Source organism: Juglans regia, chromosome 1 (genome assembly GCF_001411555.2).
Source record: "Juglans regia cultivar Chandler chromosome 1, Walnut 2.0, whole genome shotgun sequence".
Lineage (NCBI taxonomy): Eukaryota > Viridiplantae > Streptophyta > Magnoliopsida > Fagales > Juglandaceae > Juglans > Juglans regia.
The window spans coordinates 6,448,801-6,475,617 of NC_049901.1; the positions used below are offsets into that span (position 1 = coordinate 6,448,801).

Consider the following 26,817-nt stretch of genomic DNA (forward strand, 5'->3'; position numbering starts at 1 on the left):
TTTAACTCACAAATCTCACTACTATTCACAACTCATCTCATTACTATTCACAATCCATATCAACTCATCTCAACTTATCTCAAGTCATCTCAAGTTATCTTCGAATCCATCTCCAAACGTCTTCAAATAATACAGTAACAGCTCAATCTTTTAATTAGATGCAGGCAGGCAGGCAGCACATGCAGTGTTTTCTTTTAAAATCATTCTGCCTCGAGTCTTCACAATTATTTGTGTTTCTTAATTCTTATGGGCTTATTATCTTCCTTTCCTCGTGATCATTGGCATTTTCTTATTGTCCTATTACTATCACGTGTGTATTTTTATAGAATATAAAGCATTTCCCTTAATTTATGCTTTTGAATGACTTGTACAGATGGTTTAATAATAAAAAAAAAGACTTGAATTAAAAAACAAAACAAAGCAACAACGAAAAACTTGAAAAAAAGAAGAAGATTGGTCGTCTTCTAGGGATTGCGTTATCATGAAGGCACAAATCTTCTGAAAAAGCATCGAACTCAGTCACGTAAATTAAGCGTCTTTGTGCTTGAATAGTAAGTACCGACCTTTGTCGCTAGAGAAGAAGAAGAAGAAGTCGTTTCATTCAGACAATTTTGACGGCCAGCATCGATCCAAACTTAGACCCCACGACATTAGTTTCATATTATATATATAGTCACAAAGAAAGACCCCGCCCGCCCACTGTATGATCTATCGCCTTAATATTTCCTCAGTCCTGATCTTGGCGTATACTCTTCTATTATTTCGACAAAGAAAGGAATTAGAACATCAATCGAAGCTGCCATTGCTTATATTTCAAGGGATCAGTGGTAGAGGAATGTTCAAAATTCTATGTTACATCCTTTGACGACTACTCATGTTGCAGAAGTAGAACATACAGATTTGATGGGTGAGATGAGAATTTTATATTTTATTTTAAAGTTTAAAATATTATGTTTTAATATTATTATTATTTTAAAATTTTAAAAAAAATTATTAAAATTTTAAAAAATTAAATTATTTATTATATTTTATATAAAAATTTAAAAAATATATAATAATAAAATAAAAATTTTATATTTAATCTTGTGACCAAAGCTGCCTAACATATTTATCATGTCTCTTTCCTATTTTCACTACGCTTCCGAGAAAACTCGTATATGCATTGACGGTGTCAATATATACCATTTGTCAAATACTCCAATAGTATACACATATATATAACTTAGGACTTTTATTCTTCTTGCCACATTAATGTTTAATTAATACTTTAAAGAAGTTCTTGGAATTAATAAAAATTAATAATTATGTCACGTACGTATACGTGTCTTGTAACGTATGGCTATGATCTAACTCCTAATTTGGCTGAACTAATGGACGAAGACTAGGTGTGAACTACCACGGTCCCACCCAACAGTTTTTTTTTTTTTTATATATATAAAAAGAAAAAAGAAAGCATTCACACTCGTATGCATGAACAACAAAAGTGCTACGAAAAAAAAGAACTGGGACAGTACGACTTTTTGCTTTAACTAGGAGAGTGGGCATATTGATAGGTTATTTAACTCCGTAGCTACGATCTTACCCAGCTTATTCGCATCGATCGATATCTCTCTGATCATCTTTCATCTCCTACCTGACTGCACAATGGTTCTCTCCAAAGCTGCATCAGAGTCGGACGTCTCCGTCCACTCCACCTTTGCCTCTCGATATGTTCGAACCTCGCTTCCTAGGTTGGTTTTTATCATCGATCAATATTTCTTTTTTCTGTTTCTGTTCGTTCTTGATTTCGTTTTTAATAGATTCAGTGATTCGTAGTGATCACTCGTAGATTGCATCGCGTTCGGATCATCTCTCCTAGGCCTAAATCATGATTTTTTGTTTTTTGGATTTTGAAGATTCAAAATGTCGGAGAACTCGATCCCAAAGGAAGCGGCGTACCAGATCATCAACGACGAGCTCATGCTGGATGGGAATCCGAGGCTGAACCTCGCGTCGTTCGTGACCACGTGGATGGAGCCGGAGTGCGATAAGCTCATCATGGCTTCCGTCAACAAGAACTACGTCGACATGGATGAGTACCCCGTCACCACCGAGCTTCAGGCATGTCCTCTCTCTCTCAAAATCTTACAGCGTTTTTAATGTTTGCACTTTATCGATATCTCTTCAATCCTTAAAAAATCATCTTTCTTTAATTTCTTTGTCTGATCTACTATGCCAAGAGATCATCGAGATTCGACTCATAAATACATGGTCCTTAACGTGAACTGAAGTGCAAATCTGGGTTTTTATATCTGTATCTATAGATCTGATTTATCATTAATTTTCAAGGTAGTATAATTTATATTTAGTGGATAATTTAATTACCTCGTAATTTCCATTGTTGACCGGTTCTTCTTTTTCATTCTCCTTGAGTAATTCTTTACTTGAATTTATCCGGTTCTCTCTGATAATCTGAGGACCGATGCTGTTTGGATTTCCATTTTTGACGGACGTCGTTGTATGCTACTACTATCGATGTGGTTGTTTTTTAGTAGTGCTACATAATAACTATTAATAACTATTGTAGTTGTGCACACATTGCACACGCTACCCCGTTGCTTCTCAAAATGCACCAGACAGCTTCTCATCTCTCTCTCCATCATCACTCTCATCAACATCTCTATTTTATCAGCTCTTTATCTCTCTCTCATCAAATCTTTCTCATCCCTCATCTCCGATCTCTCTCATCAGTTCTCTCTCATCGTCTCTCTAATTTCAAATTTAAGAAATACGTAATTTAGATGATATTACGTAATATGTACAAAAATACTTCTAACAGTGACTACTCTCAATAATATTTCTTAGTGTATACGTTTAAGGATTTCTTTTCCTAATTTATTTCTTGGGTGTATATACCATAAATAATTATTTGTGCACAGCTCCCTACATGGCAGAAAGATCTTCTTAACACAAACACTCTGCACACAACAGAATAGTAATACTCTAATTGTTTGCTTTAAGATTTAGTTAATTAGATTTTGAAAAAAAAAAAATTTATAAATTGACATAACTTTATCTAATATATTAGATCTATTTTATAATAAAAATAATTTTATAATTTAATAAATCATGTTAATTTATAAAATTATTTTTATATAATACTTTATTTCAAAGTATTTTCTTTAAAAGTAATATAGGTGCATTGGGATTTTTTTTTTTTGTTTGACTTTAATTACGCGTGTTGGCTGGTAGGCAACTGAAAGAGGTTTATGGTTTTTCTTCTCCAACTTGTTATGGCGATGATGCCTGCAATTGGAATTCCTGTAGTCCTATACTGTTGGCAAATCCAACAAATAAAAACGTAACACGAATGCCTGATGTGACGTTTGCACATTGACACCAGCGACATCTACATCTACTAGATCAGGGAAATTTGACACAAATTAGCTAGACTAGTGGACACACATTGGAAAAAACGATAACAAAAACAGTAGCATTAATCTTGTACGTAACGTAGACATGATTAACATAAACCATAGCTTACGGTCATGTTCTGATAGGATTATCCTATCCTACTCCCCATTTTCTACATTGACTTTATTCCAACCAACATATCGATCGACCGATGCAGCCATTCTTAATTGGCTGTAAAATATTTAAGATACGTAATCTGTTGCACTGAGCCAGTACGTAGTGGCATGCTTGCTTTATATTAAGTAGATCATGCTTAGGGCTTCTAAAATCTCTATAATCTTAAAGCCTAGATAGGAATAGAATTGTAATGTAGAGTGTTGATAGGGTCTTTATTAATTATTCAATATTATTAAAAACTCAATTGTATCTCTAATCTTCATGAAACCAAACTAATCATTGATGAGATCTATTATTTTTTTAATTTTTTATAAAAAAATTAAACTCATCTTAATTTGTTTAATATATTTTTAAATACATCTCTCAATCTATTTACATTTAAATACATATCAATAAAATTCACAAAATATTATTATTCACGTATCAATTCCAATCATTTAAAATCAACTCGACGTTTAAACACAACTTTAAAGTTAAACAGACTTATAGTTAAATTACCTAGCTACCCCTGATGAGTTGTTGTCATCTACAAAAACCACATTTGTTTGTGATCCAATTGATCATTAATTTAGTTGGGAGGATTCTAAAAATTAGTAATTAAGGTTGTGTTTGAAAAGTAAATGATGATGGATATTTTGTGAATAATAATAAAATATTTTTAAATAAAAACGATAGATCGATTGAAAAGAATTGTGTACCTTTCAAAAAACAGGGAACCCTTTTTGGGTAACTCATGGTAGATTAGACATCAATTACGGCGGAAATTAGATTAGTTGTACTTGCACCCACTCGGCCACTCCTTAGAATGAAACATGGGCCCGACCTAAAATATAGAGCCACGCGTAATGTCAATTGCGCGATTACCGCCGAACCATCCCGGCACGTGCCCCCTGGGCCCTAACCATCCTCGGCGTTTTAATTGAAGACATTGCACTTCTACCTAAACCAATAGTGGGGCCACATGACAGCTTCAAACATCTACTCTCTCACGTTGTCTTTTCGTTTTGTTATCGGTGTTGCTTCATATTAAACGTCACGACTAACACCCGCACAAATACGACATGTCCCGTCGAAGAGTTAAATTTATCACAATTTATTTTATATATTTAAATATATATCTCAATTTATTTATATTTAAATATATTTTAATAAGATTTATAAAATATTATTATCTACAAATCAATTTAAATCATTTAACATCAACTTAACATCTAAACATAAATTTAAATTTAGACAGACATTTTTACGAAAGTTTAATCCACTACAGTTAATTACTTAGCCACCCCTGATGAGTTGTCATCTGCAGAAACCACATTTGTTTGTGATCCAATTGACCATTAATTTAGTTGGGAGGATTCCAAAAACTGGTAACAGATTGATTTGATTTCTTGACTGCATTTAGTTCAGTTGAGTTAGTTCAATTTAAATTTATATCTCTTTTAATATCTAAACATTCAACTCTCAAATTATTAAATTCATCTCAACTCAAAATTTCTTTATAAGTGAGACTCATAATATTTTTCAAATTTTTATAAATATATCTAAATTCATATTAACATCTAAACATATCTAAACTTATATTAAATGATCTCTATAGAACTCACTCTACTATCTCAACTCACTAATATTCATAAAAAGTTTAACTCGACTCAATATTCAAAGTCAACCTAAATGTCAAATGGCTTTCGATTTTATTTTAAAATAATATTAGATAAATTCAAATATCACACAATTATTTTAAAAAAAAGTGAGAGTTATTATTAATTTTTTTTTTTTTACATATATCCTATATTTATTAATTTTTACTCTAGAGAATTACAAATATTTATACACATGATTACAAATATCATTTAATTTTTGGATAAAGTCAATAGACCGATTGAAAGGAATTGTGTACCTTTCAAAAAGACAGCTAACCTTTAAACTAAATAACTTATAGTCTTATGGTAGATTAGACATCAATTACGGCGGAAATTAGATTAGTTGCAGCCACTCCATAGAATGGAACATGGGCCCGACTTAAAATATAGAGCGACGCGTAATGTCAATTGCGCGATCACCGCCGAATCATCCCGGCCGGTGCCCCGCTAACCATCCTGGGCCTTTTAATTGAAGACATTGCACTTCTACCTAAGCCAATAGTGGGGCCATAGGACAGCTTCAAACATCAACTCTTTAACGTTGTCTTTTCGTTGTGTTATCGGTGATGCTTCATATTTTATGTCACGACTCACACCCGCACAAAGACGACATGTCCCATAAAAAATTGAACTTTTTTTGTTGTGTTACGTTTGTGTGTTTTTTCCTTGTCTCTGCCTGTTAGCCATATATTAATATATTTATAGTCTTAAATGCGTAAGTATAGTATATTTTTTTTTAAAAATAAAAAATATAGAATTATATAAAAAAATAACTTTTTAATATTAGATTTTACTATTTTTAAAATGCTTGTACCATTTATATTAACTATGTGAATGGCCAAGATTTTTTAGATTAATTGATAACACTTTAGTTTCGTAATGGGAAACAACTGGCTTGTATATTCAGCTGGCTCCAAGCATTACTCAAAAAAAAAAAAAAAAGGGGTAGCTACAAGCAGGCCAACTTGTGTGAGAATATATATGGATCATGATCATATAAATAAGCTGATCATGATCATGTAAATAAATAACACAAGCGGCACCATTAGAATATTTAGTGACATGACAAAAGCTTAATCATGTAGTTAATTAATTCATAATGTGTCGTATATTATATACAGTTTTTAGGAAAGTAAATGATCGATATTGCTTAAAGCAACAGGCCAACTTGTGTGAGAATATATATTATATGGACCTGATCATGATCATCATATATGTCGTTGTGATCAATTCAATAATATACATTATATATGTATGCATGCAGAATCGGTGTGTTAACATGATAGCGCATCTCTTTAATGCACCACTCGGAGAATCTGAGGCCGCAGTTGGAGTGGGGACAGTGGGGTCGTCGGAGGCCATAATGTTGGCCGGTTTAGCATTCAAGAGAAAGTGGCAGAACCGGAGGAAAGCAGAGGGGAAACCCTGGGACAAACCCAACATTGTTACTGGAGCCAATGTTCAGGTACTATGATTAATTCTTTTTTAAGAAAATTATACGGTATGAGTAGTACTACGTACTGATCATGAGTTTCAACATTAATTCTATTATTTATCTCTCTATCTTGACTATATATTTTGCATGTTGGGTCTCCTATATATTTGTAAGAGAATCTCACGGCCTGCAGTGAGGAGAGTGTTTTATATTAAACTTTTTGAGATAATAGTTCACGATTAAACGTCAAACTTAAAATTATCATTATCATGTACGAAATGAATGGGATGCATTTCTCCTTGCATTAATTTCTTCCTGGGTTTTAACTTCTATCAAGTCATTTCGATTTAGAAATCAAAGTGCTATATATATATATATACATATATATTAACACATATACGCTCTTTCATTTTCACTCATCCCTTCCACCAAAGTATGGTCTTTTGTTTTGGGCTATTCATCCAACTATGTAAAAGATAGATATAAATGATTAAATTTATATCCTATAAAGATTTTCAATAATAGTATTTATGCTTTAATTTTGTGTAGACTCAAGACATATGTAATGTTCATTTGGTTGTTTGAATGAAAGCATTTAATGCAAGCCCAAATGAAATCACAATCCCTAGTGAACTTCAAAAATCAATCTCTCTCTCTCAAATTCTATATGGTCATTTAGGAGAAATAAGAGCACAATTGCAGAACACAATCATGGAGCGCCTAATCATCATATTATCATGAGCACGTATGATTTCTGTTCCATCTTCTCATCTTTATCATGATATTTGCTACTTTCTTCATGTATGAAGGTATGCTGGGAAAAATTCGCAAGATACTTTGAGGTGGAATTGAAGGAGGTAAAGCTGAGGGAGGACTACTTTGTGATGGACCCTGCGAAGGCTGTTGAGATGGTAGATGAGAACACTATTTGTGTCGCTGCCATTCTCGGTTCCACTCTCAACGGAGAGTTCGAAGATGTCAAGCTCTTAAATGATCTACTGGTTGAGAAGAACAAGGAAACTGGGTAAGTTTGACCTCCGTCCCTCCCTAGCCTCTCTCTTTCGAGTAGTACGTTTCAGTGCATGCATGCGTTTGCAATTACGTAACATGCCTACCAAATCTTCAATTTCATCAATGGATGTGTTTACATTTTTGTTTGGCAGGTGGGATACTCCGATCCATGTCGATGCAGCGAGCGGTGGATTCATTGCCCCATTTCTAAACCCAGAACTAGAGTGGGATTTCCGCTTGCCGTTGGTGAAGAGCATCAATGTTAGTGGCCACAAGTATGGACTCGTGTATGCCGGGATTGGGTGGGTTATCTGGAGGAGCAAAGAGGATTTGCCTGAAGAACTCATCTTCCATATCAACTATCTTGGAGCTGACCAACCCACCTTCACCCTCAACTTCTCCAAAGGTAATTAATTACACTTCTCAGGACTTTGTTTTTGAGTAATACTCCTCACCATCTTAATTCTCATTATCCTTTCATCATTCTAAGATGTGGCATTAGATGAATAAAGATTATTTATTATATTTCACTTCTAAATCTATCATCTAACGTCGAAATGACAAGAGAATTATAAAAAAACAGATGATGAATAGATTTTTTTTTTATCAATGTGGCATATGTTCTCAGGCTCTAATTTATAAGGTCTGTTTTCTTTGATGCAGGTTCTAGTCAAGTCATTGCTCAATACTATCAACTAATTCGCTTGGGTTTTGAGGTTAGTCGATAGATATATGTGCATGTAATAAATTATCAAGCTAGCTTTAAGAAATCAAATTGTTAGCACTAATTCTCGTAATAATGACTTTTGTTAACCAGGGATACAGGAATATTATGGAAAACTGTAGAGAAAACATGCTGGTACTCAAAGACGGGTTGGAGAAGACAGGGCGCTTTAACATTGTTTCAAAAGACGATGGCGTGCCATTAGTGGCCTTTTCCTTAAAAGACAACAGACGTCATGATGAGTTTGAGGTGTCTGACATGTTGCGACGCTTTGGCTGGATTGTGCCTGCTTACACCATGCCGCCCGACGCCCAACACGTGACGGTACTCCGAGTTGTCATCAGGGAAGACTTTTCGCGCACTCTTGCAGAGCGCCTGGTTTGCGACATCAAGAAAGTTCTGCATGAACTCGATACTCTTCCGGCAAAGATCACTGCCAAGTTAGCAATTAATGGTGAAGAGGCCGACAAGAATGTCACACTGGTTACAAAGAAGAGTGATCTCGAGACGCAGAGGGAGATCACTACGGTTTGGAGGAAGTTTGTCATGGAGAAGAAGAAGATGAATGGCGTTTGCTAGAGCTTATTGGAGAAGACGTGTCGCAACCTACCTTATTGAGTTATCGAACTGCATGCCTCTTTCTTTTTAATTAACCCAAATTATGCCTAATTAATATTTTGTTTGGGTATAACTTTTTAATTTAAGCTTAGTAATGCTTAATTACTGGGCTTTCAGCATTAATATTATTTCCTGTGTGGGTTAAATGAGTGATCAGTCGCATCGTTTAAATTAATGCATCTTAATTTCACTTATTGAGTAATTTGAACAAGAGTTTTGCTATGTACAAGCAAGTTTGCATATCAATGTGCGTGTTAATATTATTGCCTTCATATTCTAAATTCAAATCAGTATTGTTTTCAATAAAATTTATTTTCAGACAATTATATTGAATGAGTGCGCGTATTAATATGCAGAATCGCTTACAATTAGATTTTTCCTTTAAACAATATATTGCAACGAGTATCATGTGCTTGTTTAACAAACCTTAAAAAATGTCAATAATTCAAGATAAGGGCTATAAGGCTAACTCATTTTGTAATGACTTGTCCAAATAATTCTAGGGACAGAGTATTGATAATTTTTATTGGGCTTATATTATATTATTTAATGGGTCATATTAGATAAGTCACGAGTGATTAATTATTGAGATTGATTAGGAATTTTAATTAGGCTCAATAATTAGGTTAAATCTCATTTATTATTTATTGAACGAGTTAGACTACTTTTAAAATTTAAAGATCAGCTATTAAAAGTTTATTTCAATTTAAAATATCACTGATTGAAGTCTCCTACGCAGTTTCAGTCATTGCCAATCATATATTAAATGAATTTTTAGATTATGTTTTTAAATTCAAACTCTCTTATTGAATGATCGCGAGCAAGTTCAACTCAAACTCGTCAGCACCATCTCCAAAATTTCTATATAAATATCTTACATTTTGTGTGTTATTTAGAAAAACCATAAACCTCTGTAAGTGCAACGATCGAACCCAAGATACCCAGTCCAGCACCGTGCGTGTCCCAAGTTCACCATACCAATAGCGGTCGACTGCCTCATTCCTCTCACATGTAGCGTCCCTCGTGTTTTCTCTCTCCTCCTCTCTCACATTTGTTTTCTCTCAACCTCTCGGTTAATCTATTTCTCTCTCTCGGTAGCGCTAAGCCCATGAAAGGAAATCAGTCGTATCTTGAAAATATCGGATTAGCATTACGAGATAAGTAGCTTGATCATAAAATTAGGATTAACACATGTTAGCTAGTTATATATATTAAAGTCAGTTCTTTAGAAGCCAATATTTATGTACCACGCATATTATAATCATATCTACAAGCATGTCATTCATCATAATTTATAATCATGTTTCATTCCACATATTATAGTTATGTATGTATGTATTATACATCTCATGTTGCATAAGACACGTAAATTTTTATAAGGTTAAGTATAAGATAAAGATCAGATTAATCAAATAGTTATTCAGATGCATGATACCAATGCAAACAAGGTGGATCTACAAACCATAGACTCAAGCATGATCTACCATAGTATTTTATCAGATCAGATTAGTAGCTCTCCTTGTGGCCACAGGATGTGGGACCAGTGCACAATCTTGCACACAGGATTAAGTGTGTTGGCTAGTCAGACAGTCACATAATTCATATCAACTATATAATTCAGCTAATTCAGTTCAGTCATGTAAGACAAGTCGTGCATGTCATGGGCATATAGATGCACAGTCATGATTTTAAGTTCTTAGCATGAAATATTTTAAGAAAAAACTTATGTTAAGTATGTTTAGTTATAATAGATTTTTTACTGAGTGATCTAATTATTTTAATTTGTTTTTAAAACTACTCCAGGTCAAAATATTTATGAAAGTAAGCTGCATGATGAAACTTAGTTCAAGAAGGTAGACATAGGCCTAGATCATGTATAAAGATTTTTAAATTATGATTTTTATAACCCACACTTCAAGAAATTCTAATAAATGCTTACGTAAATTATTTCTCTTTTATGATTTCAATATTTTTATTAAAGAAAAACTTTATTTATTATATGGAATTTTTGTATCTTATGTTTATTTTAAGAAGAGATTTTTTAAGTGAAGGTCAATAGTAATACTGTTGCTCCCAATTTTTTTTTTAAAAATGATTTTATTACCAACCGTGGGAAGCAAGAGTGTTACACATACCCTTATTTTCTTTCTATTCTCTCGAGTTTGGGAAGGTGGGTTTATGTTCACTAATGAGTGCAAGCGTGGTCTGAAAATGACCTCGGAAACTAGGCCAATTGCGAGTGGTTTGGTAGAAAGGGTCGTCATCATGTGTATTGACCATTGATTACTGATTCTGAATTTGGAATCTAAAAAGTCTCTCGAAAAGTATATATATATTTTTATGTATTTTCTTAATTATTATAAATATTTTAAAAAAATTAACAATATCTTTAAAAAATATTTTTTTAATCATTCAATATTAAAAAAAAAAAAAAATCCATTCGGGACACTTTTTGAATTCTAAATTTAAGAACCAAAGCATTTCTCATTGACCATTTGACCTTAACAATCGAATAGAAGCAGTACTACTAGTACTAACGAGATTTCTCTCCTTTCCGTCTCATGAAAACACCTCAATGAAATAGATAAACCAAATCCTACAGATCTATACTGGTATTTCAATGAATTAATCATATAACAAGTTGTTGCGTGTTATATCTTTAAAAGCGCAAAGACTAAAATTCTAACTCCTATTGGATATCTTTAATTCCCGTCCTTTGTATATATGGATATTAGATTGATATCAAATTGATGAGCAATGCTACACAACCTTCACATATTATATTTTTTTAAATTTTAATATTTTTAAATTTTTTTTTGAGTTTATTCTTTTTAAAATAATTTAATTTTTCTATTTAATTATTATTCATATATTAAATATTTAATAAAAGAAAAAAATAATAAAAATTAAAAAATATATGATGTGTGGCGGTTGTGTGAATAGTAAGAACACTACAAGAAAACTGGGCTATTGCGGCGATTTTTTGTCCGCTGGAAATAACATTGCCGCAATAGCCCAGTTTTCGTGGCGATTTTTGCTTCGACGCAATATACCAGGGGCGCGGTTTTTAATTTATTTTTTGCAGCGAATTTTAAGTTTTTTGCGGCGTAATTTATTCGCCGCAAAGAAGTTTACGCTTTACACGGCGATTTTGAAGATAGTTGTGACGCTTTTATCCGCCGTAAAATGATAAAATCTTATGGCGTCGAAGAATTTCGCCGCAATATTGATTTTAAGTCGTGGGCGCCAACACCCCAGGTAAAGTTTAGATTTCCCCCCAAATCGCGATTTCTCTATTCCTCGTCCCCAACTTTCACCCATCTCCATTTCTCTCTAGCTACAGACTCACCGCCCACACAAAGTTTCCTCTAATGAACTTCCACCGAATGAAACCGCTAACTCACGAACCAGTGAGTCTCGCGTAAGCGATGTACGCGGTTCCGCCCCATCGAAAACCCTGTAATCGGCTTCTTCATCAGTTTATGTGAAATCATCGTCGTCGTCCAGTTTTCTTTTACTCTAAGGCTTTCATCGTCGACCCTTTTCCGAGGCAAAGTGGGTTGGAGTCCATTTTCCGTCCCATTCATCTCTTGATCCACTCAGCTGGAGTCGATTTCCCAAGGTAATACTCTGTTCTAGGTCTTCATGGTTCTTAACGAATGCGTGCGGGTAAATTAGAAATGGATTTGTTTTGCTATAAAAAATATGTTTAGGATTGTGGCGATCAAGCGGCGATGTGTAGATCGCCGCATCTGAGCTACAGCAGCGATTATGAAGCATATTTCTGGCGAATTCGAGCGCTGCAAATGCCCAGTTTTCTTGTAGTGGAAGTTGTGTAGATTTTTTCCAAACTGATCAAATCAAAACCCAAAGACTAAAATTAATTAAAGATCGAGTTATGATCTTTTAGGTCCAAAGCTATGTAAATGCAATACGGAGGAGTATTAATAGAATCGATCGAATTAATAAAAGTAGAGGATATAGAAAGAAGTTGGTTAATTTGTAACATACATCGATCCATGCAACTCTAGAAACAAATTGATACGTACGTTAATGACAATAGATAATACAAACGTCTCTCATCAAGCCAACAGTACTTAATTCACTCTTAACATTACACAAGTTTTTTTTTTTTTTTTTCATAAAATAAAAATATACACCAGAGAATGTGCATATCATGTAGAGATCCAACAACCTTATCAATTAAGGCTTGGCAAATTGGGTCCCCTTAACTACCGTGACAGGACATGAAGCATTTGTCACAACATACTTGCTAACACTGCCAAGCAAAACCCTGCAAAATCACACTCGTCATTCATGTAGCCTTAATCAAACACGTGATTTGAGTCTATAGCCAATGAAGATGAATACTATTCTTTATTTTATTTCATGTCATGAATTGAGGCTATATATATATATATATATATATATATATATATGACCGATCGACCAACATATATTATATGTACAACACAATATTCCCAAGCGATGGATGAGGATTACCTTTTGATAGGACCGAGACCTCTGCTTCCAACAACAAGAGAGTCGAGCTTAAGATCTTCCGCAGCATCGCAAAGCTTCTCCCTTGGATCCCCCCAGTAGACCTTGGCCACCACCTTAGCCTGCTCCAACCCACAAACAGTATTAGTACTCAGACACTAACACATCGCCATTCATTTCAATTCATTTCGCCACTGATCACGGCAAATGATCATTCATCTGTACGTAATTATATGGAGTAAAAAGTTAAAAATCCAATACATACCCCTTTAGTCTTTGACGCTGTATCAAGAATCTCAAGAACCTCCGGATCATATGTAAGTCCATATTGCTTTGAAAAGTTAATCTCTCTGAATTCCTCAAGAGGAACTAAAGCTGCGAAAACAAACGAAGACAAGGAAATGAATATGGGGGGTAAAAGAGATCATCGAAATGGCGAATTAAGTCTTAAAGGCAAAAAGAGGTAGAAACGACGACAGACGAGATCCAGTGTCCAAGAAAAGTTTTTTCCTGGTATGATCTGATTTGGGTGGCTGAACATGGATCAGGATGATGAGATCTCCTTCCTGGATAATATTATCAGCAGCCCATCGAAGGGCTGCTTTGCTTGTTAGTGAGTAGTCCATGCCTATACCAACTACACGCGTTTTCCCCATCTGATCTATTATTCTCTTCTGCTAGTATTTGGATGCCACAGACGTAGGAGAATTTATGTTGGCTGGCTTGGTTTGGATTCTATATAAAGGAGGGAGAAGATTCTTGAATGCACTGGCCGTTTAGTGGGAAGCGTCTTCCATTTGTATTTGTATATATAAATACAGAACAGAAGACTCTGTTTTACGAATATACAGAAATTGAAGACGAAGCTAGCTATCACTTTATTCTTTGATGATAAGATTTTCTTAAAAGAAAAATACAAGATCGGGACATGCAGTGAGTGGAATAGAACAGGTGTGGGCTCTTGATCTGTCAATTATATATGATATTCAACCAAGAACCTTGTCCGTCCTTTTGAACAGCATCTATACTCCTCTGGAGAGTTCTAACTCTCTCTCTCTCTCTCTCCCTCTCTCTCTCTAATAATAGGAATGGAAACAAAAAAGACAGTTTGTGAGGGTTGAAAGGAAATTAAAGAAAGAAAAGAAAGGGCAGCTTGCCTAACTTGAAAGTACTATATCATGTCAAGCTTGCAATTCATGACGGCCTAGCTGTACGTGTGATCTCATATATAGCAGAATTCACGGCCTTTTGTCTTGATTCAATTTATCAAAACAAGGGGCAATGATTCTGGTCTTCTTCTAATACAAAATTCAGGGTGGAAATCATCGTTATAATTGTCAATAGGTTTGAATAGACTTTCCCATTTTATACTAATTATAAATCTGAGGTTTCAGCATAATGCATGATGAACTTTGCTTAATTTGGACTAAAGACTGGAATTTTCTAAAAAGATATCACGAGTACATCGTGGTAATTACGATTCTATAATCCTTCTCGAATTCTTTTCTTTATACATGATGCCATGCATGATGCTTCTATCTGTTTTTGTTTTTTTTTTTAAAAAATTGTAGTGAAAAAGATAGTTTCTGTACTGTATCATCGTATATACTTTTCGTATTCAGGTTTTGACTCTACAAATTAAGGTTACAATGCCAGCAGTACGCTGTCGGCTGTTTCATATACATGCATGCATGCACGATGTTTCGCTGTAACAAAGTTGAGATATTGATGCCTAGCTAGCTAGTACCACATATTAAAAAAAAAAAAATTAGAAAATAATAATAATAATTAGAAGAAAGAAAAGGACATCAAAATTGTGAGCTCTTCTTTGAATTTGGCCCAGCTGGAATTGGGCCAATTAGAACCCAAATAGTAATCACGCTTGGATCTCCACTCCAGGCATTATCTCCGCTGGATTGATTGATTCCTTATTTATATATGAATTAAACCCATCAAGCAAATCAGCAGAGAAGTAGTGTACGTTAACTCTTAAAAAGAATTTTAAGAATATGAGAAATACTTAGGACCGGTCCGGCTGCTATTAGCCAACTAACAGCCTCCCAATAACATAGTGACACCTAAGACTTCTACCACACTTATCTTGAACAGCACCACATCAGAAAAAGTGTAAGCTCTTCTTCGCGATTGAATCCCCTTACCCCTTGCACGGTCGCACCCCCTCGAAGCTGATTTCAGCCCATCGAAGCTGATTGCAAGTGGAAAACTGGGAGTCTCGATTGAAACCAGAGGTAGAAGAGGCCAAAGGCGACGGAGACGGCGATGACGATGACGAGGAGGATGAGGAGGACGAGAACAAAGATGCAGAGGAAGCAGCAACATGCACGACAACAGCCATTTCGAAACTTGGATTTCGCTGTTCTGGTTTTCAAAACGATATTGTTAAAAAGAAAACAAGCAAACCATTGATTCGAACTCAAACCCAGAACTTCACCTTTGCATTGAAAAAAAAAATCGAATTAAAGTTGATAGAATCTGTGGCTGGGAAGCCATGAAAATGGACTAAAAAAGTTAATGTTAATTTACTCTGTTTAATCCGTTTCTAGAGATATTAAGCCAACTTTTTCACCGGCTCAAGCTTCTCAATGTGGTTCATGGTGAACACAAAAATCCTCTCGCTCCCTCAGCAAGACCATAACCCATCCGTAAAATTTAACAACCCCAAGAGCGTAATCGTATTATTCCCACCATCGTCACCCGAGCCCCACCCCCCACCTCGCATTTCACTCGAGTCAAACTTAGAGAGCAATCTATGTCCTCAATGACAATTATGGACTTGGAGCTCATCTTCATCAACAGCTTCGTGAGTCAGAGAGTGAAGCCTCGTTTCTTTTCTGGTAAAGGACGCTGATCAGTTTTTAATTTCAACTTCCAAGCATAGAAGCTGTCAAAGTAATACAAGGGTAAATCCCAAGATCGAATTCACAGGGACAATGAGAATTTAACAAATATTTTATTTTCGCAAGACAACATATTACCGTTTGTAGTGACACGAAAGTTTAAAATGATAAGAAAATAGTAAACTAAATGAGCTAGCAATGAACAAAAATAATATGAAATGAGAAATAAATTTCAAAACTTAACCGCTAACAATATTAACACCTAAATGAGGCTATTTACTAAGGGAGTGTGGAATGAATTATGAGTGAAATTGTCGAGACGTTCAAGCATAAGTAAAGCTGAAAATAAAAGTGAATCTATTTTTCTAAAATTGCTAAGAATCAAGAGATTTAAAGAAAACGTGCGGAAGTTGACTTAAACTTGTAAGAAACAATTAAACAAACACTTGGGATGCAATTTTTGCCCACTAATTTGGTGATGGATTTACTTCTCTTTTCATTTTCTCTCAACCATTCTCTTATTCCTAGAAATCATGGTCAGATAATATAGCAATGAACCACAATTTTTATTTTAATAAAACTACTTGACAAATTATATGACAATCATAGAAAAGTGAAAGAAAAACATTAAAGTCATGTTACTTGTTCAAGTATCAATTGTGCCTTTACGTCTACAATTGATCTAAACCAAGAACAAAGAACTTTAATCTTTTCTAGATACACATTGAGATATAATCCATCAAGTTAATTATCAAAAGCACTAAATATTGAAGTAAATCTAACACCAAATAGTCATAGGTTACTCATTGAATCCCAAACTAAAAATCTAACCTATCATCTCTAGATTAACAAAATGCTCAAGAAGATTAAAATCTAACATCACTAAATACTGTTTCAAAAGAAAGTTGCTGAATAAAAATATACAGTATCCCTCAAAGATGCTGAAACCCGAAACTAAAGAAGAACAAAAACTGACGGAAATAAAAATAATGAAGCAATGAAAAGAACTGGAAAATAAAATGAAAAAGAAGAACCAGCCGCCGAACGAAAATAATTCCGGAAAAAAAACGAAGAGACCCCAGTGCGCGGCAAAATATTTCTTTTTATACTCTGCGTTTTAGCCTCTCAGTACATCGTTTTCATTCTTAGCCCTCTGCGTTTTGAGCGTGCGTTTTGCCTCAGCCCGCTCGCGTTTCATCTCAGCCCAGCACCATGCCGTTTCGCATCCATTTTCGTTTGTTTTGACGTGCGGTCCAGGTTCGCTTGAGTGGTCTCCTCTGCGTGCGTTTTGCTCTAGCCCGCTCGCGTTCCACTTCTCCATTTCTGCTGCGTGTTTCCTCTCTGCAGTGCGCACGTCTCAGCCCAGCACAGATCCGCGTTTCATCCTCAGCCCCTTGCGTTTTGACTCCAATCCTCAACTGCAATTCGTGTCTCAAGTTGCTCCTCTTATGCGTGAGTGTCCTGCACCATTCCAGACTCTGCAGCGCACTTTGAGCCGCTCGATCCAGCCCAGGTTCATCCTGCGTGCTGCGTCTCCTGGAAGCCACCATCCGCATGTCTGCCCCTCAAGTCACTAGTGTTTTGCGTGAGTTTTCAGAACATTCTTTGTAGTTGCCGTGTCAGTTGGGTAATTCCAAGAATACCCATATATTTTTAACATCTTTCCCACAATGCCCTGCAACATTAACAAAATATCAGAATAAAATTTGGAATATTATACAGAATTTAACATTGAGTCAAGCATTAAACTTTACTATATAATTAAGTGCTTAATTCATTTTTTGATTAAACAAATAATTCATTTTAGAAACTTAATCATGTAATTTTTAACACTTTATCACACCCCCTAATTAGCTTTTTGCTAGTCTCTAGCAAATAATGCGATAAAAATATTGTAAGATCCAAGAGGGAGTTGCTAAACTCAAAAATCTCTACAAAAGATCAATTATATTAAAATCTTGGGCATAAGAATGTAGTCAAGTCAGGTTTTAGCTCAACACCACAAGCTTATAAAATTCTTAAGAGCTCAAACAAGGAAAATGTACTTAAGCTGAAGATCTTTGAGTGCACCAAGTGTGTGAACAGATTTCCATTTGTTAGTTTCAAGATTTCTTACAATAGTTTCACCCTAACAACTTTTTCAAGAAAAACCAAAAGGTCTTCACTCCAATTCAAAACCATTACATTAGCGGCTTTCACGCTATCACACTTTGAAAGACCCTTTTTTTTTTTTTTATAGATCCCGGTGATAGGCAGCCTTTTCCAATGTACTTGCACCATTTTTTATTTTGTGCATGATCTCTAGCCTGCCCCTTTTCTCATATACTTTTACAACCTTTCTCTCTCTCTCTCTTCTTGTTTTTTTTTTTTTTATCACACTTTTCCTAAGCTATTAAGATATGGTTCATTGTAGTTTTTGCTAGTTGCTTAGAAGAAACCACTGATTGTCATCAAACAAATCACAAAAAGTATCTGCTTGTGTCAATTAAGGTCATCAATCAATAGCTTTGAAGTAACTTTCCCAAGTTTGAGTTGCTAAGACATATCATAAGGTCAAGTGTCAAACTTAAAACTAACCAATGGGAATTAGTGTAGCCCAAAACTGCAACTATCTGGTCTTAAGTAGAGAAGTGTGAAAATAATAGCTTGGTAGCAACAAAAAATTCAGACCCCACAATAATTAATCCTGAGAGACTAATGGTAGAAGGCTCTCCTTACCCCTCAACTAAAAACAGGCAGTGTCCTCAATGCAAATCATGAATAAAACAAGGCATGAAAGAAAATAGGGCCGAAGGAAAATACCTGAGATGGCTGAAATGATTGTGAACGTAAAAATGAAACCATAAAAGAATAAACAGTGCTGAACCTGAAAAGATATACTAAAGAAAAAGAAAAAAAGAAAGAAAGAACAAAACATAGAACTGAAACAAATAAAAGCAGAAAAATAAAAGGAAAAGAAAGAGAAAAAAAAAATTAAAACAAAACAAAAATGAGCTAAGAACCATGAGAATAAATGTGATCTTCCAAAGGAATGGAAGTATCCTCATGTGAAAGTTTTGCCAAAAAATGTTTAAGTCGTTGGCCATTAACTTTGAAAGTGTTTCCATTTTGAGGATTAGTAATCTCAACAGCTCCATATGGAAACACAACCTTAACTACATAAGGTCCACTCCACCTCGATCTTAATTTGCCTGGAAATAGATGGAGGCGGGAATTGTAAAGTAAGACTTGCTCATTGGGCTCAAAATTCTTTCTTTGGATGTGCTTGTCATGTAATACCTTCATGCGTTCCTTTGACAATTTAGAATTGTCATATGCATCTCGCCTAAACTCATCCAATTCTGAAATCTGAAATTTTCTCACAGAACCAGCATGGTCAATAGAAAAATTAAATTGTTTAACAGCCCAATATGCCTTATGTTCAAGCTCAACGGGAAGATGACATATCTTTCCATATACCAAGCGATAAGGAGACATGTTAAGAGAGGTTTTAAAGACTGTCCTATAAGCCCAAAGTGCATCAGTAAGCCTTAAAGACCAATCTTTTCTGTTGGGGTTGACTGTTTTTTCTACGATGTGCTTAAGTTCCCTATTAGCTAATTCAGCTTGCCCATTCGTTTGCGGGTGATATGGAGTGGAAACTTTATGGTGTATACCATATTTTTTCATGAGGGCAGCAAATGATTTGTTGCAAAAATGAGTTCCATTATCACTAATGATAGCTCTAGGCATGCCAAATCTAGCAAAAATGTTTTCTTTCAAAAACTTAAGCACAATCTTATGGTCATTTGTTTTACATGGAATGGCTTCAACCCATTTAGACACATAATCAAAAGCTAAGAGGATATACAAATAACAAAAAGAAGATGGAAATGGCCCCATAAAATCAATCCCCCAACAATCAAAAATCTCAATGACCAAAATGGGTTGTAAAGGCATCATGTTTCTCTTAGTGATCGTGCCTAGTTTTTGATATGGCTCACAAGTTTTGCAAAAACTATACGCATCCTTAAACATATATGGCCAATAAAACCCACTTTGTAAAATTTTTGCAACGGTTTTATTTGCAGAAAAATGCCCCCCACAAGCCTCATTATGACAAAAAGAAAGAATAACTTGTATCTCATGATCAGGCACACATTTCCTTAAGATTTGGTCAGAACAATATTTAAACAAGTAAAGATCATCATAGAAGAATGACTTTACCTTATGCGTGAATTTTCGTATGTCTTGAGCACTCTTAATGGGGTGGAGTTTGTTCTGTCACCAAAAAATTAACTATGTTAGCAAACCAAGGCAAATTTTCAACTGACATTAATTGTTCATCAGGAAAAGAGTCAAAGATAGGGATAGTGTGATCCTTTTCAGCAAATGTAAGCCGAGACAAGTGGTCGGCAACTACGTTTTTAGTACCCTTCTTGTCTTTGATGATAAGGTCGAATTCTTGGAGAAGAAGAATCCATCGGATTAAACGTGGTTTAGCATCCTTCTTCGACAATAAGTACTTTAACGCTGCATGGTCAGTGAAAACAACCACAGGAGAACCAAGAATATAAGTTCGAAACTTGTCTAATGCAAAAACTACAGCAAACAATTCATTTTCCGTGGTAGAATAATTTCTTTGAGCTCCATTTAAAGTTCTACTTGCATAAGAAATGACATGTGGAAACTTATTTCTACGCTGTCCAAGAACAGCTCCTATGGCTACATCACTAGCATCACACATTATCTCAAAATGAATAGACCAAACAGGAGGCTGCATGATAGGGGCTGTGGTGAGCAAAATTTTCAGCTTATCAAAAGCATCTTGACAAGAAGAGGTCAATTCAAAAGCAACATCATGCATAAGTAACTCACACAAGGGCTTAGAGATAGAACTAAAATTCTGAATGAATCGCCTGTAAAACCCAGCATGCCCAAGAAATGATCTGATTTCTTTTACTGTTTTGGGTATAGGAAGCTTGGAAATAAGTTCAATCTTAGCTTTATCAACCTCAATACCTCATGATGAGACTATGTGACCAAGAACTATGCCTTGTTGAACTATGAAATGACACTTTTCCCAATTGAGAAGCAAATGCTTCTCTTCACACCTGGTTAAAACAGCTTATAAGTTAGTCAAACATGCATCAAAAGAACTGCCAAACACTGAAAAATCATCCATGAATATTTCCAAATAGTTTTCAATCATGTCGTTGAAAATACTAAACATACATCTTTGGAAAGTAGCTGGTGCATTACATAGTCCAAAAGGCATTCTTCTAAATGCAAAAGTGCCAAACGGGCAAGTAAAAGTTGTTTTCTCTTGATCTTTGGGTGTTTTTTCTATTTGGTAAAAACCAGAATATCCATCAAGAAAGCCCTAGTGGCGGCATTCAACTTTCTATAATCTATACACATTCGCCAACCAGTAGAAATCCTAGTAGGAATCAGTTCATCTTTCTCATTTTTCACAATGGAAAGCCCAGATTTTTTTGGAATTACATGAATGGGACTTACCCACTTGCTGTCTGCAATAGGGTAGATGATTCCCACGTCAAGTAATTTTAAAATCTCTGTTTTTACCACCTCTTTCATGGTAGGATTTAATCTCCTTTGCATCTCCTTAGAAACTTTAGCATTTTCTTTTAAGTAAATCCTATGAGTGCACACAAGAGGATTTATACCTTTTATATCTGCGATTGTCCACCTAATGGCATCTTTGTGTTGCTTTAAGACTTCTATCAATTTCTCTTCTTGATCATGAGAGAGTTGGGCTGAAATCACCACTGTGAATGTGATGTCCGGTCCCAGAAATGCATATTTCAAGTCATTTGGCAATGGCTTCAGCTCTAGTGTTGGAATTTCATTTGCTGAAGGCTTCAAACTTGCTATCAACGGTGGGAGTTGCTCAATCTTTGGCCTCCATTTAGTCTCCAATTTATTTTCTGCATTAAAAACATGAGAAACATCAATGGGGGTGTCATCAGTGAGGAGTTCACAAAAATTTTCTAACTCAAACAGCAGGTTAGTGGACTGGTATGCCAAATAAGTCTCCTCCTCAAGGATGTTTTCCAACAAATTCACTTCTTGTATATCTTCCAAGTCTTGAGGTTGCCTACAAATATTGAAAATGTTTAGTTCAAGGGTCATGTTCCCAAAACTCAGCTTTAAAACACAACTCCTACAATTTATTAATGTATTTGAAGTAGCAAGAAAAGGTCTCCCAAGAATCACAGGTGCTTGAAAAGAAGATTTTGATGTCAAGTGAACATCCAACACAACAAAATCAACTGGATAAAAGAATTTGTCTACTTGAACCAAGACATCCTAAACAACTCCTCTTGGCATTTTAATAGACCTATCCGCTAGTTGTAAAATGATAGGAGTTGGTTTTAATTCCCCCAAACCAAGTTGCTCATAAACATTATAAGGCAGTAAATTCACACTTGAACCTAGATCTAACAATGCTTGACCAATTTTTAAACTTCCTATAACACAAGCAATTATTGGTGAACCGGGGTCTTTATATTTTGGTGGGGTGTTGCTCTGAATTATGGCACTGACCTGCTCAGTAAGAAAAGCTTTCTTTTGCACATTTAATTTTCTTTTAACCGTACACAAATCTTTTAGAAACTTAGCATATGCAGGAATTTGTTGAATAGCATCCAACAAAGGGATATTAATCCTAACATGCTTGAATATTTCTAAAATTTCAGATTGGTGTTTGTCTTTGTGCAGAGGAACCAATCTTTGAGGAAAAGGAGCAGATACAGGACATGAAATCTTTTCAGTTTCAATTTCATTTTGTTCAAACTCACCATTTTCAGCCTCATTTTGTACAAGTTTAGAGACCTTATCAGCCTTGTCTGAACCTTGAGCTGGAATGTTCATCACCCTACCATTTCTCAAAGTAGTGACCGCCTTCACTTGCCTCACATTTGAACTCTCAACCGCTCCTTGTGGTGGCTGACTTTGTGGATTAGGTTGAGGTTGTGCAGGAAGTTTTCCTTTCTCTTGAAAGCTCCATGCCGTAGTCATCTTTGTAAGTGTGCTCCGAATATCATTTATCGCTTGAGAGTTTTGATTGTTGATTATTGTTTGACCTTGCATAAACTGCTACAAGGTATTTGACAATTGATGCATCGTCTCCTCAAGTCCCTTCTTTTGCATTGGAGGTGCTTGAATTGCGAGTTGAGAGAGTTCTGGAGCCAAGGCTGCTGGAGCTAATTGCTGGTCATTCCTCCACCCAAAATTTGGGTGGTTTCTCCATCCTGAATTATAAGAATTAGAATAAGGTCCAGAATATGATTTTTGTATCATATTTACAGCATTAGATTGGTCCAACAATACCTCTTTGAATGCGGGGATCGTGGGACACTCATTAGTTGAATGCCCATGATCCTCACATATGCTACACTTCTCTGAATTTTTATGGACAGCATGCACTTCATTTACCTTTTTCAATTCCGTAGCTTCCATTTTTCTAGATAACAAAGTTAACTTAGCACGCAAATCATCATCTTCTTTTAAAGTGTATTTTCCATGACCAGACTCAACTTGCCTAGACCTATCATGCACATCAGTTGTGTCCCAAGATTGAGCATTTTCAGCAAGGTAATCAAAATATTCAAATGCTTCCTCAGGCTCTTTGTCAAAAAATTATCCATTACACATGGTTTGTACAAATTGGCGCATTTTAGGTGTCAAACTTTCATAAAAAAAACTTATCAAACGCCAATTTTCATAACCATGATGAGGATAAGCATTTAAAAGATCCTTAAACCTTTCCCAACTTTGATAAAAAGTTTCAGAATCTTTTTGGGTAAAGTTCATGATTTGTCTTTTAAGTGCATTTGTCCTATGTATTGGAAAATTTTTCTTCAAAAATTCAGTTTGCATTTCCTGCCATGTGCCTATAGATCTAGGTCTTAATGCATTTAGCCACGTTTTAGCCTTATCTTTCAAGGAAAATGGAAACAACTTTAGTCTAATAACTTCCTCAGTGCATGTTCGGTCCATGAATGTAGAACAAATTTCTTCAAATTCTTTGATATGAAGGTACGGATTCTCAGAATCCATGCCATAAAAATGTGGAATTAATGGAATCATTCCAGGTTTGAAATTAAAGACATTTGCATTCAAAGGTAGGATTATGCATGAGGGTGTGCTAGTTCTGACAGGTTGTAAATAATCTCTAAGTGTCCTATTCTGATTCACTACTTCCCGATCATGATTCTCATTTTCAGCCATGGTACTATTAGTGTCAGAAGATGACTCAAGAGAAAGTGATGCTGAGGTAAAAGATGATTGTGATTCTGTCCTAACCAACCCAGAAGTTTGGTCCCTAGTCCAACCAGTCATACAAACAAGAACAGAAAATAAAAGAATATGCAAGACAAACAACAACAAAAAAATAAAGAAAAATAAAGTTAAGAAAAATGTCACCCAAGTTGTGAAGAGGTTCACAACGCTACAAACGTCTTCTCAACAATATGAGAATGCTTTGCTAAACACCAGTTGTCCCCGGCAACGGCGCCAAAAACTTGATCAGCTTTTAATTTCGACTTCCAAGCGTAGAAGCTGTCAAAGTAATACAAGGGTAAATCCCAAGATCGAATTCACAGGGACAATGAGAATTTAGCAAATATTTTATTTTCGCAAGACAACATATTACCGTTTGTAATGACACGAAAGTTTAAAATGATAAGAAAAGAGTAAACTAAATAAGCTAGCAATGAACAAAAATAATATGAAATGAGAAATAAATTTCAAAACTTAACCACTAACAATATTAACACCTAAATGAGGGTATTTACTAAGGGAGTGTGGAATGAATTATGAGTGAAATTGTCGGGACGTTCAAGCATAAGTAAAGCTGAAAATAAAAGTGAATCTATTTTTCTAAAATTGCTAAGAATCAAGAGATTTAAAGAAAACGAGCGGAAGTTGACTTAAACTTGTAAGAAACAATTAAACAAACACTTGGGATGCAATTTTCGCCCACTAATTTGGTGATGGATTTACTTCTCTTTTCATTTTCTCTCAACCATTCTCTTATTCCTAGAAATTATGGTCGGATAATATAGCAATGAACCATAATTTTTATTTTAATAAAACTACTTGACAAATTATATGACAATCATAGAAAAGTGAAAGAAAAACATTAAAGTCATGTTACTTGTTCAAGTATCAATTGTGCATTTACGTCTACAATTGATCTAAACCAAGAACAAAGAACTTTAATCTTTTCTAGATACACATTGAGATATAATCCATCAAGTTAATCATCAAAAGCACTAAATATTGAAGTAAATCCAACCCCAAATAGTCATAGGTTACTCATTGAATCTCAAACTAAAAATCTAACCTATCATCTCTAGATTAACAAAATGCTCAAGAAGATTAAAATCTAACATCACTAAATACTGTTTCAAAGGAAAGTTGCTGAATAAAAATATACAGTATCCCTCAAAGATGCTGAAACCCGAAACTAAAGAAGAACAAAAACTGACGGAAATAAAAATAATGAAGCAATGAAAAGAACTGGAAAATAAAATGAAGAAGAAGAACCAGCCGCCGAACGAAAATAATTCCGGAAAAAAAAAACGAAGAGACCCCGGTGCGCGGCAAAATATTTCTTTTTATACTCTGCGTTTTAGCCTCTCAGTACAGCGTTTTCATTCTTAGCCCTCTGCGTTTTGAGCGTGCGTTTTGCCTCAGCCTGCTCGCGTTTCATCTCAGCCCAGCACCATGCCGTTTCGCATCCATTTTCGTGCGTTTTGACGTGCGGTCCAGGTTCGCGTGAGTGGTCTCCTCTGCGTGCGTTTTGCTCCAGCCCGCTTGCGTTCCACTTCTCCATTTCTGCTGCGCGTTTCGTCTCTGCAGTGCGCACGTCTCAGCCCAGCACAGATCCGCGTTTCATCCTCAGCCCCTTGCGTTTTGACTCCAATCCTCAATTGCAATTCGCGTCTCAAGTTGTTCCTCTTACGCGTGAGTGCCCTGCACCATTCCGGCCTCTGCAGCGCACTTTGAGCTTCTCGATCCAGCCTAGGTTCATCCTGCGTGCTGCGTCTCCTGGAAGCCACCATCCGCATGTCTGCCCCTCAAGTCACTAGTGTTTTGCGTGAGTTTTCAGAACATTCTTTGTAGTTGCCGTGTCAGTTGGGTAATTCCAAGAATACCCATATATTTTTAACATCTTTTCCACAATGCCCTGCAACATTAACAAAATATCAGAATAAAATTTAGAATATTAAACAGAATTTAACATTAAGTCAAGCATTAAACTTTACTATATAATTAAGTGCTTAATTCATTTTTTGATTAAACAAATCATTCATTTTAGCAACTTAATCATGTAATTTTTAACACTTTATCAGACGCCATGAGAAGGTTTGAGCTTGCCTTTGCGTGACGACGTGTTCCCAGAGGACGTGACACCATTGTAGGTGTCGACGATGCTGTCATTGTTGGAGAGGC

The 26,817-nt window shown here is 35.4% G+C and overlaps 2 protein-coding genes and 1 non-coding gene across 3 annotated transcripts; 2 read left to right on the forward strand and 1 right to left on the reverse strand.

Annotated features, from left to right (window-relative positions):
* The first annotated feature begins 1,414 nt into the window (after positions 1–1,414).
* Positions 1,415–9,261, forward strand: LOC108988130 (glutamate decarboxylase 1). Its single transcript, XM_018961262.2, has 7 exons — positions 1,415–1,730; positions 1,896–2,100; positions 6,475–6,675; positions 7,455–7,669; positions 7,809–8,062; positions 8,320–8,372; positions 8,474–9,261. The coding sequence occupies exons 1-7, from the start codon at positions 1,645–1,647 to the stop codon at positions 8,957–8,959; spliced, it is 1,500 nt and encodes a 499-aa protein (XP_018816807.1). The 5' UTR covers positions 1,415–1,644; the 3' UTR covers positions 8,960–9,261.
* Positions 9,262–12,979: 3,718 nt separating this feature from the next.
* On the reverse strand, positions 12,980–14,359 carry LOC108987950 (universal stress protein PHOS34). The gene is made up of 4 exons (XM_018961033.2): positions 13,980–14,359; positions 13,764–13,873; positions 13,502–13,620; positions 12,980–13,292 (listed from the first exon to the last, which is right to left on the reverse strand). The coding sequence occupies exons 1-4, from the start codon at positions 14,152–14,154 to the stop codon at positions 13,202–13,204; spliced, it is 495 nt and encodes a 164-aa protein (XP_018816578.1). The 5' UTR covers positions 14,155–14,359; the 3' UTR covers positions 12,980–13,201.
* A 9,723-nt stretch (positions 14,360–24,082) lies between these two features.
* On the forward strand, positions 24,083–24,189 carry LOC118344455. The gene has a single exon (XR_004798242.1). It is a non-coding gene; the product is annotated as a small nucleolar RNA R71 (small nucleolar RNA).
* The last annotated feature ends 2,628 nt before the right edge of the window (positions 24,190–26,817 follow it).